This window comes from Sycon ciliatum, chromosome 13 (genome assembly GCF_964019385.1).
Source record: "Sycon ciliatum chromosome 13, ocSycCili1.1, whole genome shotgun sequence".
NCBI classification, from domain to species: domain Eukaryota; kingdom Metazoa; phylum Porifera; class Calcarea; order Leucosolenida; family Sycettidae; genus Sycon; species Sycon ciliatum.
In genome coordinates, this window is record NC_088655.1 from 22,644,727 (window position 1) to 22,663,531 (window position 18,805).

Here is an 18,805-nt window from a genome sequence, read left to right on the forward strand (position 1 = left end):
GGACTGGCCGATAGGTGATACAGGTGGAATCCTGATAATTATAATATGGCTTAATTCGAACATACGGCTTAATTAGAAGTTTTTCCAGGACCGATTTCTGTCATACGCTTCCCACAAAAAAATTCTGATAATTCAAACCTCGAACCGGACACGTCCGGTTAATTCGAAATCCCACGGATTCCACTTACATAGAAAATTTGTGGGATTTGTGCTGATAATTCGAAGTTAGCGAAGTGTAATTCGAAGTTCACTTTACACTGTACTGGTCAGTTCAGTTTGCATGAGCAGGCTGTGCTGGTCAATTCAGTATCCGTGAAATCTGTGTCTAAGGTCCATAGCACCACTCTGCGTGCCTATGGGAGCATTTTGACATACATATTGTGTTGTGGGTCAGTCATGTTTGGACAATTAAAAGTTTTTTTCCTGGCATTTGGTGACTCGAATTATCAGGATTCCACCTGTACTTGATTGCCGATGTTATTATTAGTTTTATTATGTCGACAAATAGGAAATGTTTACAGCCTAAGTAGTCCGCCTTGTGTGTGTACAAAAGCATTTGGCTATGCCATTCTCTTATTTTGTTTCTATCCAGGAATTTACGTAGGAATTCTATCACCTCCTTGAATGGCAATGAGTTCGATGGTTTGAGAAGCCTGACCAACCTGTAAGGATGATATAGCTGAGCAGAAATCTAACTATGGCATTGACACGCCAAATATGAGCTTTGACATGTGGTCGTTTTGTTTGAGAATCTCTGTTTCTTAGAATGATTGAGGAAATTTGTCACCCATTTTTGCCATACCGTTTAGCTGTCCCATTCCGGACTTTCTTGATTCAGACAACTCCACCTTCTGAGCATGCATCTGAGCTCCATGGAATGGCAAGTGTTGTCTCTCAGCGAAAACTTAAAAGTAGGGCATCGAGAAAATTTCACAAGACAGGTTTGCTTGCATGTTTGCGGATAGTGGGAGGTCAACGTACTACACCTGTTCCGACCCGGTGCCCATGGTGCTGTTGATCACACTTTCACGCAGACCATAATTTAAGGTTTGCAGCTTTCTACTCACAGTTCACTCTAGAACAGTGTCTGCAGACGGTACAGGGAAAAAAAGAGACGTACATGTTTCAGTTCCATCCGTTTTTCGGATAATTGCCAGGAGCCACACCCCCCTCCCCCAGTCCCCCTGCCCTCCCGTCCCCCTCCCCTCCCCCCTCCCCCCACCCCAAACCCACAAGTCCCCGCTGAGTGTAAGTAAGTAAAGTAAAGTAAATAAATCGTGTCTGTTTCCGAAGGGAAGAGTGTAGTCGCAAAGAATGAATTCACTTTATATGCGACTTAGTGCACAGTTGAGTACCGTACCAGGTTTTAGTAGCTATTTGCAGCATGCAAACAATTGCCCAAGCGAACTGTTTGACGGGGCTATTGCTCAAATGTCCTACAGTAAACAGGGGCATTGAGACTGCGGAAACCTCGGTACAATGACTCGTACGTCAGAGAGGCACTAGTTGCATCCTTTGTAAGAATAACTGTCTGCCACTTTTATGTCTGCGATAGAAACCTTGGAAGCAACGATCTTTCTACCCTGCCCGTGGGCATTTTCAAAGACCTAGTAAGCCTTAAAGAACTGTAAGTATTTCAGACTTAAAAGTACCCTCTTCCCCACCTCCTGCCCTACTCAACTGTCTAAATATATTCCCCGGCCCTCATATAAAATTGTTATTGGTCTGCTGTCGGCTCATTATTGCTGGTTATTGCTGACATCATTGATGATGGGCCAGGCTCGAAAATTTGGTGTGATAGAAATCTTAATTAATAGCAGTGAAGACACCGTTTGTGGAGTTTGGAGTTGAGCAGTGAAGTTTCCTAAACCCCCAAAAAGGTTTTTTTAAGAAAAAAGAAGAAAAACGCTGGACTACCCGCGAAAATAAATACCTTTTATGTACGATTCCTATCGAAGTCCATAGTTGAGTACCAGTGGCAGTGTAGAGTGTTTCTTCGTGGTATGTATTTTAAAAGACAACTGTGCCAGCTAATTGTTTGTGCGATATTTGATCGCATGCCATAATTATAGTCCACAGAGGCAGTTAGACATGGGAAACCTTCAAGTCAGCCAGGCACTATCGGCATCCTTTGTAAGATGAAAATGTACATGTATATCACTCTCATTTCTGCCACAGGTACATTCACGTCAACAGGATTACTAGCCTGCCTGCAGGCGTTTTCAAACCTCTAGCAAGCCTTCGACTTACGTAAGTATTTCAGAATTGAAAGCCCCCCCCCCCCCCACCTCCCACCTCCATCCAACTGCCTAACAATCGCTTGTCCAGCCTCTGTCTTATACTGTTATCGGGTACCTCCCCATGCAAGGCAAAAGTAAGGGAATATAGAATAGAAAAAGAGAAGAAAACACATAAGAACGAGTTATACAGCAACTATCCGCAACTGTAACAAGACTATAAACAATCAGAAAGTTCGATAAAACAGGGCACGAAACTGACAGGGTACTGAGACATTCAACGACCTGATAGCTTTCTCTAACATATCTCCAGTACGCAACCAGCAGCCTGTCAGTGTTAATCAGCTGCGACTCAAGATTGAACTTTTTGAGGGGGTGCTTCGGCACCCAAAGCACCGCCCCCCCCCCACCCTTGCCTACGCTCACACCGGATTCAGATCGCGGCCACGTGTTCAGCAGGTCACGGGGTGCATACAGGCGATCTGGGAAAACGTTGTTGAAGGAGGTAATATCCGAGAGGAGGTACAAAACAGCTGTGTAAAAGCATTTGACTATGTCATTCTCTTGTTTTGTTTTCATCCAGGTGGATATGGGCGAATCGCATCACCTCCTTGCCCCGCAATATATTCGATGGTTTGAGCAACCTGGAATTCCTGTAAGGCTGATGTTCCTGAGCAGAACTCTAATTACAGCATTGACACGCAAAATATGTGCTTTGCCAAGAAATCGTTTCGTTGAGAATTTTGGTTTCGAAGGATGATAGAGGAAATTTGTCACCACTTTTTGCCATACCACTTAGCTCTCCTAACGCGGTCTTTCCAGATCCAGGCAACCCCATATTACCGTAATACCAAGTATATTTCTGAGCTCTATCAAATCAAAAGAGTTAGCTTTCAGCCTACATATGGCATCACGAACAATTCATAAGACAGGATGTTGAGTTTACTCGTATCCAAATGTCTTTTACCTTTCTACATTTGAAGAAATCATCGATCTTTTCGCCGAATATGCAATTTTTGCACTAAATTTGCCGAAAATCGATGCAATTACAATTTCTGTAACCATTTTACTGCAAAAGGTGACTGCGACATTAGGAATTTTCGAATCGGCCCGCAGGAAAAGACCCCGAAATCAATGGCTGTCAAGTAGCTCTTTTAATTCGCACTTAGTGCTTTTCGCGTCCTTCAAAATATGCTGAAAAAGTGCTCTTTTCAGGGAAAACAGGCCAAAAGTGCTCTTTTTTCAGTGAAGCATAGCCATGATACATGTTTAGATATGAACCCAAGATGAGAAATGAATACGTACTCTTCCATTTATGGGTCCTAGAAAGGCAAACCAGGAAGTAAAGTTCAAAAACCCCACTTTTTACAGCATTGTGTACACCGGGTACAAGCTTCACCAACTTGTTACCCCCCAAAAAAGCGTCGTGCCAAGGCCCATCGCGATATCGAGCACTCGGAAACTGTGATCGTATGCACGAGCAAACAAATTAGGGCACTTTTTCAGCTAAAAAAGCTCAAAAAGGGCGATATTCACCAAAAAACGCAATAAACGGCAAAAGAAACGGGCTTTTCCAAAAAGGGTCAAAAGGGGCGAAAAAAAGGGCGAGCACCTTTGGGAAAGGGCTACTGTCAAGGAATCGCCGATGATAGCGGCGATTTTACATAATTCGAACTGAATTCGCCGAAAATGATGTTTAGTTCCGATACAGCGTGCATGTAAAAATAATATACGTGTAAAAAATAATCTACGTGTAAAAATAATATACGTGTGTAGTATCCCTGCCCGACCAATACGGAAGTAGTACGGAACTAATATGGAGCTTTGCATGATGTATAGTTAGTGTATCTCCGCATATAAGCGTACGGCGTCTGCTGCATAAAAGCAGCTGCGTTTTTTCTGTTTTAATTAGATTAGATTAGATTAGATAGCAATGAAAGCTAACTCGAAGAAGAAGGATTCAACCTCTAGGTGAGCACCGGAGAGAAAGTTATTTATTTTGCCGCTTCTTCTTTCACTAACAATTATATCTCAGGTGTGTACCTGAAAGTAGAATAAAAGTAATTCTTGTTGATTGCAACGCGCCTACCACTCGGCTACCCATTACACGTGTACATGTAAGTATACAATGTCATGTATACCGCAATCGGTGACCTCAAGTACTGCTTTGAGCCGAATTATGACCTTGAGGCTCATAATTTGGCCGAATTTGGACATTCTCTTAGCCGGTTTTAGGAATTTTAGAGATCTGGTGCACCTAGAACACCACGTGTTCTACGACGTCCGCAGACTAAGTCCGCGTTCAGCCTCCACATCACACTACGAGTCAGCTACCACATGATTCCGTTATAATTACAAACTGGAAACAGGAAAACTTGAAATATTGGCAAGCAATGGCGGTCGGCAGACCAAGAGAGAACCTAAAGGCTGTGTTTACATGAGAAATTTCAATCCGGGTCGAGTTCAGCCCGGGTTGAAAGTCTGTACGATAGACAAAAAAGGTGAGCGTTTACATGAAGACAGTTGACCCGGGTCAAATACTGATATGCCGCCAAAAGTCCACTTTTACAGTCCTGTATGGTCACGTGAATCCGTTCGCATGAAATTTGCATCTCCAGTGCCGTTCAAACCTGGCGCGAGATACGCACAGAAGTACGTTTGTACGATTTCTTGACCCGGGATGAAATCCAATTGGGGGGAGGGTTGAAATCAACCCGGGGCGAAATTTCCACCCGGGTCAAGCGCAATGCGTCATGTAAACGCGCCATTCATTTTGTGCACATGGCGGGTTGAAATCTGACCCGGGCTGAACTCAACCCAGGTTGAAACGCTTCATGTAAACACAGCCTGACTACTCTTCCTCCCCAAGGAATGGTCAGCCTGGAAAAAGGCTGGTGCAAGAAAGGTTGTACCGTAGACCTATGTGTATAAATACGTCGTCTCACTCCTGTATGCAGCAATGGGAGTGCGGACCGTGCATGATGGAATAATGTAGGACAAGAATATGGGGGAAGGTACGCTACAGGATATGATCGTTAAGGCCTCGGTCACACTACGGCAAAAATGCGGCGTCAGCTTCAGAATCATGAGCTTTTCCATGGCAACTGACGCAAACGCGGGAAGTATGAGCGTCAGAGGCTGCTGCGTCGGACGTGGGGAAATCGGCTGCGTTGCCGCTGATTTTATTTATTTATTTATTTATTTATTCAACATCTCCTGGCCCGTCCGAAGACTGCCAATAAACATGAGAGGTCAGGTGATAGCCAACCACGGCAAGCTAAAAGGGAAAAAAAAGAAAGATGCTGTCAGAGAGGGAAAGGAGATAGGGAGAGAAAAAGAAAGGGAGGCACATTAATAATACATGGGATCACTTCGGATGAGACAGTGTGGAAAGCTGGACTGTGAATTTCCTGATATCCTGGCATGTCTTAATGCTAGTAGGCAGGTTAGACCAAAGGGAGTATGCTGAGAAGAAAGGGGATTTCAAAAACAGAGAGGAACTAGCTCGGGGCAGTGATAAGGCATTGCGTGTTGGTCTAGTGGTAACAAACCAGTTGTACTTGGCAATATGTTTCGGGACTTGGGCTAGGAAGATTTTTTGCACAAGGATACAAAGATGCTGCTGATGTCGGGCAAGAAGAGGGTGCGTGGAAGCAAGTTTATAAAGACAAAGGGAGGCAAATGTTTGGTCTTTTCGAAACAGAATTTTCAGAAGCAAGCGTTGATGTACCTCCAGTCTGTGGAGTAAAGTCTGAGACAACCCGCACCAAGCTATATCGCAATAGTCAAATATAGGCAAAATGTACGACTTAAAGAACAATTCTCTGCAGTTATCATTCAAGTGTTGGCAGTGGGGTTGTAGCATACCTAAGGACGCACTCGCACGCTTGCACACAGACTGGACTTGTGGAGACCAGGAGAGTTGGCGGTCGAGAATAACGCCCAGGTGCTTGTGCTCGTTAACAACTTTAACAGGTGTACTATTTAGACCAGGAAAATACAGAAGTTGAGTGGGGGGCGAGGGAGAGAAGAACATGGCCTCGGTTTTGGCGAGGTTAGGCTTCAGTTTCCAGGTTTCCATCCATGTTACTGTAGCGTTGACCCCGGACTGCATGGAGGCCGTGAGGTTGTCTGCCGAGCTGTCGGAGCACATCAGAGCAGTGTCGTCAGCAAAAAGACTTACATTTGGTACAAGGGCTGGCAAGTCATTAACGTACAGTAGAAATAGGAGCGGCCCAAGTATGGACCCCTGGGGTACCCCAGACACGACTAGTAATGGGTCTGATAGGGAGGTAGATACTCTGACAGTCTGGTGGCGGCAGGAAAGATAGGATGAGAGCCATTGCAGGGCTGGACCGTGTACCAAGAAGACGGACTCTAGCTTTGCAAGCAGACCACGATGCCAGACGGTGTCGAAAGCTTTCGCTAGGTCAAAGAACACGATGCCAACATGCCGCCTGAGGTTCCGCTGGGTGTAGATGTCTTGTACTAGACGTGTTAGTTGGAAAGTTGTGGAGTCTCCACGGCAGAAACCGGATTGAGATGGTGAAAGCGCTGGGGTGACGTGGCAGTACAGAGACTCAAAGAAAATACGTTCACAGACCTTGGACACAGCGGGAAGGAGAGAGATTGGTCTGTAGTTGCCAGCCTGAGAGCGTTGGCCTTTCTTATAGATCGGGACGATAACAGCAGATTTCCAGACGGACGGAAATACTCCTGTACGATATGACATGTTAAAGAGCAGGCACAAGGGATAGGACAGAGATGGCGCAAGCCATTTGAGAACCTCATTGGGTATGCCATCTTCGCCAGGGGACTTACAATTCTTCAGGAGTTTGAGGTGCTTACAGACGGTAGCAGTCGTGGTAACGACGCGTGTGAGTGGTGCGCTAAGTTCAGGGGCTGGGGACAGCGATGGAATGACCCAATTCGGATCTTCCGGAATGCCGGATGAAACAAACTGCTTGTTCAGTGTGTCTGCAATCGCCTTCACATCGTGCTGGCGGTTGCCATTGGAGTCCGTCAGGTACTGGATTGGCGCGCGGGAGGTCCCGCGGCACTGGTTGCGAATGAATTGGTGGAGTGATGGGCGATCGGGGGAGGAGAGTGTTGCAGAAAGAGAGTTTAGAAAGGAGCGGTGTGAGGTACGAGAAAGGTGCTTGACGAAGTTGCGTTGAACTCGGTAAGCCTCCCGGTTAACCGGCGTTGGGAATTTCTTGTAGATGCTGAAAAGATCACGCTTGCGCTTCACTTCAGATACGAGGGACCGTGTCACCGATGGGGGACTAGATGTCGAGGATGTTGGGTTGGAATGTTTCCGGTTGTTGTAGCCGATAGCAAAGTTAGAGAGGTGCTGTTGGAACCCTCGTTCAAGGACGGCTGCAAAGTGATCTACCGCGGCGTCAACAGTTGGAGAGCCTTCTGGTCGCAGAAACGACCAGTCGTGGCAGGAGAAATCAGCGTTCATAGAGTCCCAGCACTGAGAGGGAACTCGACGGAAGCGATATGGGAACGGTTTGCGAGAAGGAAGTGGCAGGTCTGGATCCGAGGGCAATGAGACGGCGAACTGGCATGAAACCATGAGATGGTCCGAGGAGCCAAGAGCGCAAGCTGTGTGAACGTCCGTCGCCAGCAGGGGTTGGTTCGTGAAGACAAGGTCTAGGCATGACTGTGTTCCGGAAGATGTTGTGTGCGTTGGACTCTGCACCAGCTGATCCAAACCGAAGCAGGTAAGGGTGCGAAAAAGTGCCGCCCCAGCAGGACACGTTAAATCCGATGGGCACCACCGTTTGTGCTTACTGTTGAAGTCCCCAGCCATTATGACATGGTACGATGACATGGGAACGGTTACCAAAGCACTAGCTAGCATATCACAGAAGTGGTCTATTTCCGTGGTTTTGACTGAGGGCGGACGGTAGGTACAGCAGACGAGGATGGGTGTCGGGGAGCCTAAGATTGGGTGAAGCTCAACCCATACGGATTCACAGGTCGGACGAGCAAGGTCGTCGCGAACTTGGACTCTTCCGAAGCGATTTCGCCGGACAAGAATCGCAACTCCACCATATCCTCTGGTTGCCGTACCGGATTTGTTATCATGAGGTGGTCGGTCGCGACGAAATGTGGTATAACCGGAGATGGTGAGCGCTATGCTTGGATTTAGCCATGTTTCATTTAGACAGATGACATCAGGTTTGTTGAAATCAGCAATGACAGACAGTTCGGCAGATTTGTTAACGATTGAGCGGCAATTTACGGAAAGCAAGGTCAGTTTACCCTGGCAAGGGGGGAAGTAGGGCCGAGCCAGTGGATTCAGCTGTGGTCGCGCCATCATGCTGAGCCTGAGGAGAGGACGTTGTTTGCCTGGTTGGCATTGCTGGTGTCAAAACTGTCCGCGGCAAAACGCCAGGGCCTAACCGTGTGCGAAAAAGCATCCGGCCAGAACCCTTTGTCACCGACTGTGTTCTCATCAGCTGCCTCGACGGTCACCCATGCGTAGGCAGTTCTGAAGTGCTTGGATGCAAATATGACACCTTCCTGAATCTGCACTCCTCGGGCAGAGGACCATTCAGCAATTGATGATGCGGAGCAGTGTGGCTGCACGTTGCCAACGTAAAACACTTTGCGTTTGGCCCGGGGTGATGCCGTGAGGTCTACTGCCGGCTCGCTATCACGAGCCGGCTTGGTGTAGCGGGATGTTTCCACCCGCCTTGTTATGCTTTGAGCTAGCTGGGACTGACTACTAGTATCTGCCGCGTGCCTTTGTCTCTGGGCGGCTCGAGTGCGTCTGCCCTGGTGTTCCTGCCATTCATGTACTTGTTGTTCAGTATCGGTGGACCTACGGGATGCATCCAGGCCTGCTGCGGGGCTGGAGCTACGACTTGTAGTAGTGCTGGACCTACGGGATGCATGCACGCCTGCTGCGGGGCTGGAACTACGACTTGTAGTAGTGTTGGGTTGTGGCACACGCGTTTCTCCTGGCAGGCTGCCACTGCCGGCGTGTGTACCCTACGTTTGTACAGACCTGCCCGTTGTGGTGCTGAGCCTCGCACGTGCACTTGCAGTTTGTGTGGCGGTTCCTAGTACTACGTCGCTGTACTGGTGTGGCATGGCGTGCTGTGTGTGTACGCTAGTATCTCGCAGGTCAGCCATTTCCCGCCTCAGCTGTTGAATTTCAAGCTTCAAGGAAGCAATTTCATCATCTCTTCCCACCCTAATTGCCACTATTTCTTTATTCAGGTCCATTATTGTCGAGGACAATGCGGCCAAAGCAGTCGTGACGAGTCCGCTTTCGGGATGCCAGTCCGGGTGGCCAGGTTTTGTAGACAGTCGAACGTCAGAAGGGCCAGGTCGACATGCTCATTGGTGGCCATAGTCCGCAGTACAAGTCACAGCTCCTGTAGGTTACAGTTACAGACTCGGAAAGGCTGATAGGAGCGGAGCTCCTAAAACTGCATCCGCACTCGAAAAATTCTACTACTGTGGGAGTGACGCTTGGCGGAAAAACAGTGTCTTTCAAGTAAAACTAGTTTCAAGCCAGTTGCTTGAGTTGAGCAGTCATTCGACAATCGTCTCTTCAAGGTTTGTTTTGTTCCCTCTTTTTTTCGAGATGAGTCCGTGGACCTACGAGGCCGAGGCTGCTCTGCTCCAAACCTGGCGGAAGAGCTTGGCGTTTTCTGAGAAGAAAATGATGTCGAGAATAGGCCTTGACGGATTATGCTAATATTTTCGTGAAATTATGCTTTTCGCATTGCTGAAAAAAAAATTGCAGAATTATGCTATTTTTATGCTAAAAGTTATCATATTATGCCGCATTATGCTCACATATGCTGCTAATGCATAATGGTTCTGTGCAAAATAACAGAGGAATTTTTTTGTAGAGGGCATTGTACTGTAGTAGCCAAAGTTCAACGGGGTCAACGCACCGTCCGACCTACCTACGACCATCACTGATTGTAGTGGACTGGACATGTTATCAAGGGAGTCGTAAACCTACAACTTCCTAGTGCATCTACTTGTACTTGTACTTGTGGAACATGTACAACTGTATGGAATTTGATGCGAACAGGCGGATTATTACAATTTTATGCGATTCGTATGCAATTTGCCTCGAATTATGCGATTATTCGATTTTGGTAGGAATTATGCGAAAAATTATGCTAGCAGAATCCGTCAAGGCCTAGCCTATGTCGGAGAGGCACTTATTATTTTTTAATTTAATTTTTTATTTGAATTCGCATAGCTCAACAGTACAGAAGTACATCTACAAGAAGTACCGAATAGAAGGCCCCGAGAACGGGAAACCAAAAAAAAACAAAAAACAAGAACCAAAAAAACAGCAACATCAATTTACTGATTATGCGCATTGCTTGAAAGCAAATCACAACAATGATTAATTAAGAGTGAAGCTGGCTTTTAGCCAAATAGCCAATTTGACGCGGAAATCTGCGATAGTAGTGCAGGACTTCAGGTTGTCTGGTAAATAATTCCAAACAAGAGCCGATTTACTTGAAAAGGACATAAAGCCAGACATAGATCTATAGCGATTGACACTCATGCTATGAGTTCTGTTGTTGAGCCGCCAGTAGTTAGGGTAGACGTACAGATGGGAAAGAGGGCCTGCAAGCAAACAGCCGCCTTAATACAGTAACAGTGGAAAATGAATACAAGGAACAAAAATACTGATCGATATTGGAAAGAGGAAACATTGAGGTGGTGAACAAGTGGCGTGATATTAGCTTGGGGTGATGCGCCACAAGCAACTCGTACAGCGCGCCGGTGGAGTGAGGCTAGCTTGTTTCTATTTTTAGCGGATATAAACGAAAGGTATACAGGGAGAGCATATTCTAGATCAGGCTGGATAACACCGACAACGAAAGTACGGCGGGCAAACAGGTTCATCTGGCGGAAAGATCGGCGCAGTATACCGATCTTCCGTGAGGCTTTCCGGACGACATTGTTAATGTGTTGGTCAAAGGACAGCGTATTGTCAACAACGACTCCTAGGCATCTGGTGCTTTCCACTTCCCCTAGCGTAACATTTGACAAGGTGATTTGCAGTTGTTGCCCTTGTTGTTGTTGCTGACTCCCTGTGGCGCGTTTGGGATGGATTTGCATGACAACGGTTTTGTCGGTATTTATCTGCAGGCCAAGGGAGCCAAGGTGGTTGTTTAGTATCTCCAGTGCCGATGACAACTTGGCTTCGGAACGCGCGTTCGACGGATCACTAGAGTAGACTGTCTTGTCATCTGCGAACATCAGTAATTTTGAACCCGCTGGCACTAGTGGTGTCCTTTGTAAGGTAACCTGTCTGTCGCTGTTATTTATGCCATAGACACCTTGGCCACAACTATCTTGCCAGCCTGCCTGTAGGCATTTTCAACGGCCTATCAAGCCTTGAAGATCTGTAAGTATTTCAGACGTAAAAGCAAGCGCTCGTCATACCTAACATTCTTGTTTCTCTCTGCTATTTGGCTCGTCCTCATAATGTCGACTTTTTTCCTACCTTCCCAGTGTATTGGGGTCCTTTTGTACCCCAGGATTATTTTGGGTGGTATTCTTGCAAAATCTCCATTTTATGTGTTGGTTTTGCTGTGTTACCTTAAAGGGGAACTGTCACCAAAACATTTCTTTGTCTTATCTTGTAGTTCTTTGGCTCCTGATCACGATGGGTTTATCCGTTTTTCTCTGCGATGGCTGGAAGTGGGTGAAACCTTGAAAAGAAGTTGCCCAAAATTGTCCCGAAGTACCGAGTGACGTCACGCCGGACTTGACCTCCACGCGTACATTCGTCGTCAGAAACGAAGTCCAGCCCGTGTGCTGGTCGATCGAGCTAGCTGTTCCAATGTACGGTGCACGTGTGCCTTTTGAACTGTAACACAGATGGGTACGTCGTACCGAAGGAGAATGCCAAAGAGGCAGAGACCCACGTGCAGCTACACAGCCAAATCAAAGTAAAAAGCAGCTGAGCTTTCACCTTTTTGACTTCTTCCGCGAGTATCTAAGTAAGTTTTATTTTGTGAGCACGGAAGTCGTTGTTGTTTTGAACTTGTCGTGTGAGGAACAACACGATGATGAGTGCGTATGCAGAAAACAGTACTCCTCCGGCTGGCGATAACACCACCAACCCGAGCCCCAAAGGAACGCGATGTAGGTACGTGAAGGCGATTCATCTGGCGATGTTGCTGAAGATGCAGATGACAAACTCTGACGTCTTTCATTTCAGAACCGGGTGGGCAACACCGCCACCTTCGATACAACGACATAATTTTCAAGTACGAGGTATGTGTGTCACACTAGCAGCAAACAAACATCCTTCGACTCCTTCGTAATCACAAATAAAACAAAGAGCTGGAGCTTCGTGGAGGAAGTACCAGTGCGACAAACTGCTGTCGACTTTTCTTTATTTTGTCCCTTTTTGGCGTTCTCATTGTGTACAACGTACACATCGAGTGTCCGAGTTCAGAAGGCAAGCGTGCGCCGTACATCTGGTACATCGAACAGTTGGCTCGATCGACCAGCACACGGGCTGGACTTCGTTTTTGACGATGAATGTACGCGTGGAGGTCAAATCTGGCGTGACGTCACTCGGTACTTCGGGACAATTTTGGGCACCTTCTTTTCAAGTTTTCACCCACTTCCAGTCATCGCAGAGAAAAACGAATAACACCATCGTGATCAGGAGCCAAAGAACTACAAGATAAGACAAAGCAAATTTTTGGTGACAGTTCTCCTATAGACCAGTGCTTTGGCCAAACTGCATTTGTTGACAGCTCTGAAGTTTTTCGGGATTATTTGCAAGTTTGCAAGAATACCACCCAAAAACGTTCCTGGAGTACAAAAGGACCCCAATATACTGGGAACGTAGGAAAAAAACAAGGAATGAGGGATTATGGCTGTAGAAGAACATTTTCTTGTAGGGCCTCATACGTCAGTGGATGTCATCCATGCATTCGGTGACCATGAAGATAAATACCAAAACTATCGCAATTGTTGCACTTCGCTGTGTTCCATTTTACTGTGGTCCATTTGGACCCCGCTCGCATTTTCCGTAATAGAAGTAAACTCCATCATGAACCTCTCACCCAGACTATTTATTTATCTCGGTTATTGTGTTGTTGAGGAATACATGAAGTTTCAGGTAGATGTGATAGAGTAAAGTAAAAATATTTCAAAAGTCATACCTCTGAGGTCCATTGCACCTCACAAAATAAAGTAACAACAACAACAACAACAACAACAACAACAACAACAACAACAACAACAACAACAACAACAACAACAACAACAACAACAACAACAACAACAACAACAACAACAACAACAACAACAACAACAACAACAACAACAACAACAACAACAACAACAACAACAACAACAACAACAACAACAACAACAACAACAACAACAACAACAACAACAACAACAACAACTACGCAATTCCTTAAACACTTCTGCTCTCTCCTCCATCTATCTAACCTACATCCGCCCTATTCTTGAGTATGCTTGCACTGTCCTCTCACCCCTCCCCGCAACCCTGAACGACCGGCTTGAGCGCATCCAACGGCGCGCTGCTCGCCTCTGTTTGCATCTCCCCCTCTTTGAACACAGAACCCACTCCGTGCTGCTGCACCGACTCAAATGGCCATCACTCAGCAGCCGCCGTACCCTCTCCCATATCCTTCTTGCACACAGCCTGCATCATAGATATGCACCACCACACCTTCTTGCAATTCACCTACCCCGAATACAACCCATTCGCACGCTCAGGTTCCCCCGAACCTTTGAGCTACCCACAACACGTACAAACCGGCTAAGAGACTCCCCCATCTATGCTTCTCTTGATCTCTTTAATAGCATCCCACCCAGCATCCGGCAAATCAACCCCAGACGAGATTTCAAAGCAAACATCCTACCACTTGTCATCTCTTCCGTATGTACTTGCTCACATTGCTCAGCACATTTATAGCTCTATTGCGCCCAGCCTACGTGATTAACTCCCAATTAGTATTGCCATCGCTACTGCCTCAGCAAGCAGCTAAACCTTGATCTCTCTGTATCTGATCCCCGTGCCTGTAATTATTTTTCTCTTATTGGCCACAGGCCATCGTGAGAATAAAAGAATTCAAAAAAAAAAAAAAAAAAAAAAAAAACAACAACAACAACAACAACAACAACAACAACAACAACAACAACAACAACAACAACAACAACAACAACAACAACAACAACAACAACAACAACAACAACAACAACAACAACAACAACAACCCCTGCCCGTACACTTAAGTAGTCATTAACCCCTAGGCCCTGCGCACCCAATTCTTCCTCACTCTTTCTCCTTTCTTACACTATTATCTCTTATTGGCCACTGGCTATCGTGAGAATAAAGATTTGAAACAACGACAACGACAACGACAACAACAAACAACAACAACAACAACAACAACAACAACAACAACAACTACGCATGCTCAACACCCCGTCTCAAGTTACGGCCCAGTATAGCCTTCGATACGCACGCGCTTGGCACCTCCCACCCTCCAGAACCGACCGATGTAAAGACTCCCCACTGTACAAGTCCCTACAATACTACAATGCCCTTCCTGCTAGCATTCGTGACGTCTCCTCCCGACCTGCTTTCAAACAAGAAATCTGCTCACTGCTGGATCTGGTCCTGCAGCGCTCACCCTCTCCCACACTTGTAAAATTCAATGTGATGTAAATCACTTTCCAACTGCATAACCCACAGCCCCACCCACAGCATCCCACCTTCTCATAAACTTATCTCTTATTGGCGATGGTGCCATCGTGAGAATAAAGAATTCAAAAAAATTCAAAACAACAACAACACAAACAACAACAACAACAACCCGGAATGAGGGTTAAGTGCGCTCACCTTCCGCTTTTTCACGTTCTTCCATAAGTTTGAACCCTCCGAGTTGGAAGGCGGTTGGCTTGCGCAATCTAAACGTGATGCAGCTAAGCATCGGCTCGTTCAATGTCAGTATCACATCAGTCAGTGTTATGCAAATTGTTGCACGTCCTGAATCACAAGTATCTTGCAAACAAACGGATAAGTTGCAAACCTTTGGCGCATCTTATACCCACTGTCGCACTCCGAAATCTTTTCGCTCCGTGAACGTACTCAGTAAAGAAGGATTGCCCCCAAAGAGCCTGAGAAGGCTGGAACTGGAAGGTGGACGACTCTTGAGCTGTGCATAAAACCCAAGTACATGTACATGTGTAGTTCATTAGTAGCAATTGCATAAACCAACATCTACCACCTAAATATTATACCGTATTTCCGCAAATAAAAGGCCGTCCTCGTATACAACGCCTTCCTCGTATACAAGGCCGGGGCAGGAGGCGATTGAAAAACAAAAAGACCGTCTCCGATTAGAAGACCGGGCCTACTAAATGAATCTTTGTTCTTGTGTTACAAATAGAAGACCGTGCTCAAACTGTGGGGAAAAATAGAAGACCGTGCTCAAACTGTGTAGAAGAAAATGGAAGAACTGGGGTAAAACTGTGTGGCGAGAAATAGAAGACCGGGGTCAAACTGGGTTGAAAGAATAAAAGACCGTCCTCGAATACAAGACCGTCCTCGATTATAAGGCCGGGTTAGGACGAGGTTGAAAAAATAGTAGACCGGCCTACTATTTGTGGAAATACGGTATGCTTTCTATAGAAGCCTTGCTTTATAGGTTTAATTCGAAAACATGTTACACCTGTTTGCTGTAGTTACAAGGTTTCACTTTTCATAGACTTTCGGTTTGTATGCACGAAAATGGGTGTGGACAATGTTTTGCTTCCGTGTTCTTTTCCTGTTAGGATATTGTTCGACAACAAGTTCACCTCATTGCCTATCGGGATTTTTGACAATTTAACTAATATTGTCGCTATGTAAGTGAAAGAAATGTCTGCAGGGGGGGGGGGGGGGGAGGTGGGGGGGGGGACCAAAAGCTTGGTGCCCACGTAAGTCGAGCGTTTGTTCATTTCAGACATGTCGCTGGACTCAAAGGACTCCCGACTCTTCTAGCATACTTGTAATATTATAGCAAAGTAATGGGTGCTCTATTACCAGGTGTGCCATGTGTGTGCCTTGGTTCGTGTCGCGTTCCGTGCAGTTGATTTGATTTTTTTATTTGAATTTTCAAGGAGGAACCACGAACGTCGAAAACAGAATACTAGTGCTGCATGGCAGAGGTGGCTGCAGACGCAACTGTGGTTGTGAAACTGGAGCATCTCCGACGACCTGAGGTCTCCGCTACTGTGACACTTCCGTGCACCAAAAACATTTACATCACAAGATTGCTTGCCATGGAATGTGATTAGTTATCATCGTCAAGATTTGCGGTGTCGAGGGTCTTGAGACACCTGGGCTTGCTATTCATTCTTTTCAAACCATTCCCCTTCTTTTGCTACGGTTGGTCGTGGCACAAGATTTTTCTTTGTTCCTGGCATGTGTTATTCTTATCTCTCAGGAGGCTTGACAACAATCAGCTCACGCTTTCAGAGGACTTGTGTAGCTTTGCGTTTGTACTGCCACTCAGTACTAAGGAGCTGACTGGTTACTCAACCGTTGACCAGAATGTTTTCACCTATGTCAACAATAGTGAGTTTTATCTTTTCTGCCAATTCCCCCCTCCTTATGACTGTGTTCAAACGTTGACATTCTAACATTGCACTTTCATCTTGTTGTGAAGAGGGCCAGGGAGGAGTAAAGTACCGATATTGTACTACACACTGTAGAGGACCAAATGGTTGATGAAGGAGGCGCTTTCCCTTTTTATTTTGTTATTTTTTTACTATTATTCACAAACCCAACTCGTAAAATAAATAATTATTTGGACAAAAACAAACAGGTACTGAGTAGGGGCTGCACTGGGCAGCAGTAATGGTGAGGTACCAGACGCTCCACCGACCAACCCCTCCATGTTTCTACAGTCAGACATGGTGATTGGACATTGAAGAAGTGGTTTCCGGTGTTCGTCAATGTTTAGGAGAATTGGAATCACAACAGGCTCCGCTAGGTTCACCAGCGAGAATCTTAGGGCATAGAAGTGACACATGTGTTCCCAGCTTCCAAACAAAAGAAACTCCACAATTAAAAAAAATCAAGAGTCTGAGACTCGGCTGTAAGGCGAGTTTAACGCATCCGTAGGAGCGTCACCACCCTCTAAGATCAAGGCGCAGATGCAGCTCCCAAGCGGTGGGAGGTGGGAGGCCATTAGATCAGACCCATCCGAAAATGGTCATAGACCGAAATCCCATTACCTGCATCCACAAGCCAGCTGTAAACTACTTCAGAAGTAAATCGACGACGGTCATTCGTTTCCAAAACAAGACCAAAATCAGCGAGTCGTAGTAAGATAATCTAGATTCCTGGAGATTTGATAACAAAACAGTTGGAATTCCTTCAATACATTTCATGTATTAGATTGAAAAATTACTAACATGCACAGGTAAAATCTATATTGTCATGCATTTCTTTTCGTCCTGCAGATCTAATCCAAGTGAACTTCACCGCAACGCAGATAACCAATACCAGTGTCAGTGTTAATGTCTCTTTGAGCAATTCCAGTGGCATCAGCAAGTGGTGTGTTGACTACACGCGCACTCACCTGGCTGGTGTTTCGTCCCCCGGAGCGAGAAACACAACATGCACAAGCAACATCAATGGCATTCTCGATATCACAGATATGGGCACGGATGCGACTTACTCCTTAGCTGCTTATGGCTTGGTTCCGGGTGGTAGCATCAAATATTGCCGATCACGATCCTCACCATTTAAAACCCGTGAGTTGCTCTGATATGAAATTTTATCTCTGACATGGCTTGGTTTATACTGACATAGGGGGGAACAGCATACATGCGCTTTTCCACCTAATGCTGCAGACAGCAAGCAAGCTGTTTCGGCCGAATAGCCCTCATCACTACATCTCCGAGCTTTAAATACGGGCCATGGCGCAAAGGAAGCACCAAAAACCACACCAAAGTTGGCTCGTTGCTCTACCGTCAGAGTGTCCCAACAACAAAAAGAAGTTAGCGCTGCATAATGAGGCAGCACTAGAGCATCCGACCGAGAGTGCTCAACGAGACAAATTTGGAGGAGCGCAATAACCAAATGCTGTAGGCATCAAGCTTGTTCGGCGATATATGCATCATCAGTACAGCTATCGGCTTAAAGTAAGCCGATATACGAACCATGCTGAAAAGGAGGCACCACAGACATCAATTTTAAGAGTTAATGTTTGTGACGAGCACATATCACCTGACATGACCAAATTTCCGATTTCGCTCAAAGTTGGCTGGCTCCTTTTATCCCTAGGTGGACCTTGTTCGCCCACTATGACAGTTTGGTCCAGAGACCCTCCTTTCCTTGGATAATGGGCCAAAATATCAAGCAAAATTTATGCACTGAAACAAGGTACAAGAACGAGGGGTCACTGCTCTCGAGCGAATCGATCGATTCAGCCTTTCCAGTGGTGGCCAATACGAAAGGCCATCTTTAAGGGCCAGTAGCAGCTGGGTTTCGACCTGAAATTGGGAGTAGTCCTCCGCCATAG

At 46.1% G+C, this 18,805-nt stretch overlaps 1 protein-coding gene across 1 annotated transcript in view; it reads left to right on the forward strand.

Annotated features, from left to right (window-relative positions):
- LOC135829291 (leucine-rich repeat-containing protein 15-like) overlaps positions 1-18,049 on the forward strand; it is a 31,042-nt gene extending 12,993 nt beyond the window's left edge. The window contains exons 4-11 of the mRNA XM_065341694.1: positions 593-664; positions 1,556-1,627; positions 2,179-2,250; positions 2,821-2,892; positions 11,569-11,640; positions 16,068-16,139; positions 16,721-16,851; positions 17,742-18,049. Of these exons, the coding sequence (XP_065197766.1) occupies positions 593-664; positions 1,556-1,627; positions 2,179-2,250; positions 2,821-2,892; positions 11,569-11,640; positions 16,068-16,139; positions 16,721-16,851; positions 17,742-18,049 (871 nt within the window). The remainder of the gene's footprint in view (positions 1-592; positions 665-1,555; positions 1,628-2,178; positions 2,251-2,820; positions 2,893-11,568; positions 11,641-16,067; positions 16,140-16,720; positions 16,852-17,741) is intronic.
- The last annotated feature ends 756 nt before the right edge of the window (positions 18,050-18,805 follow it).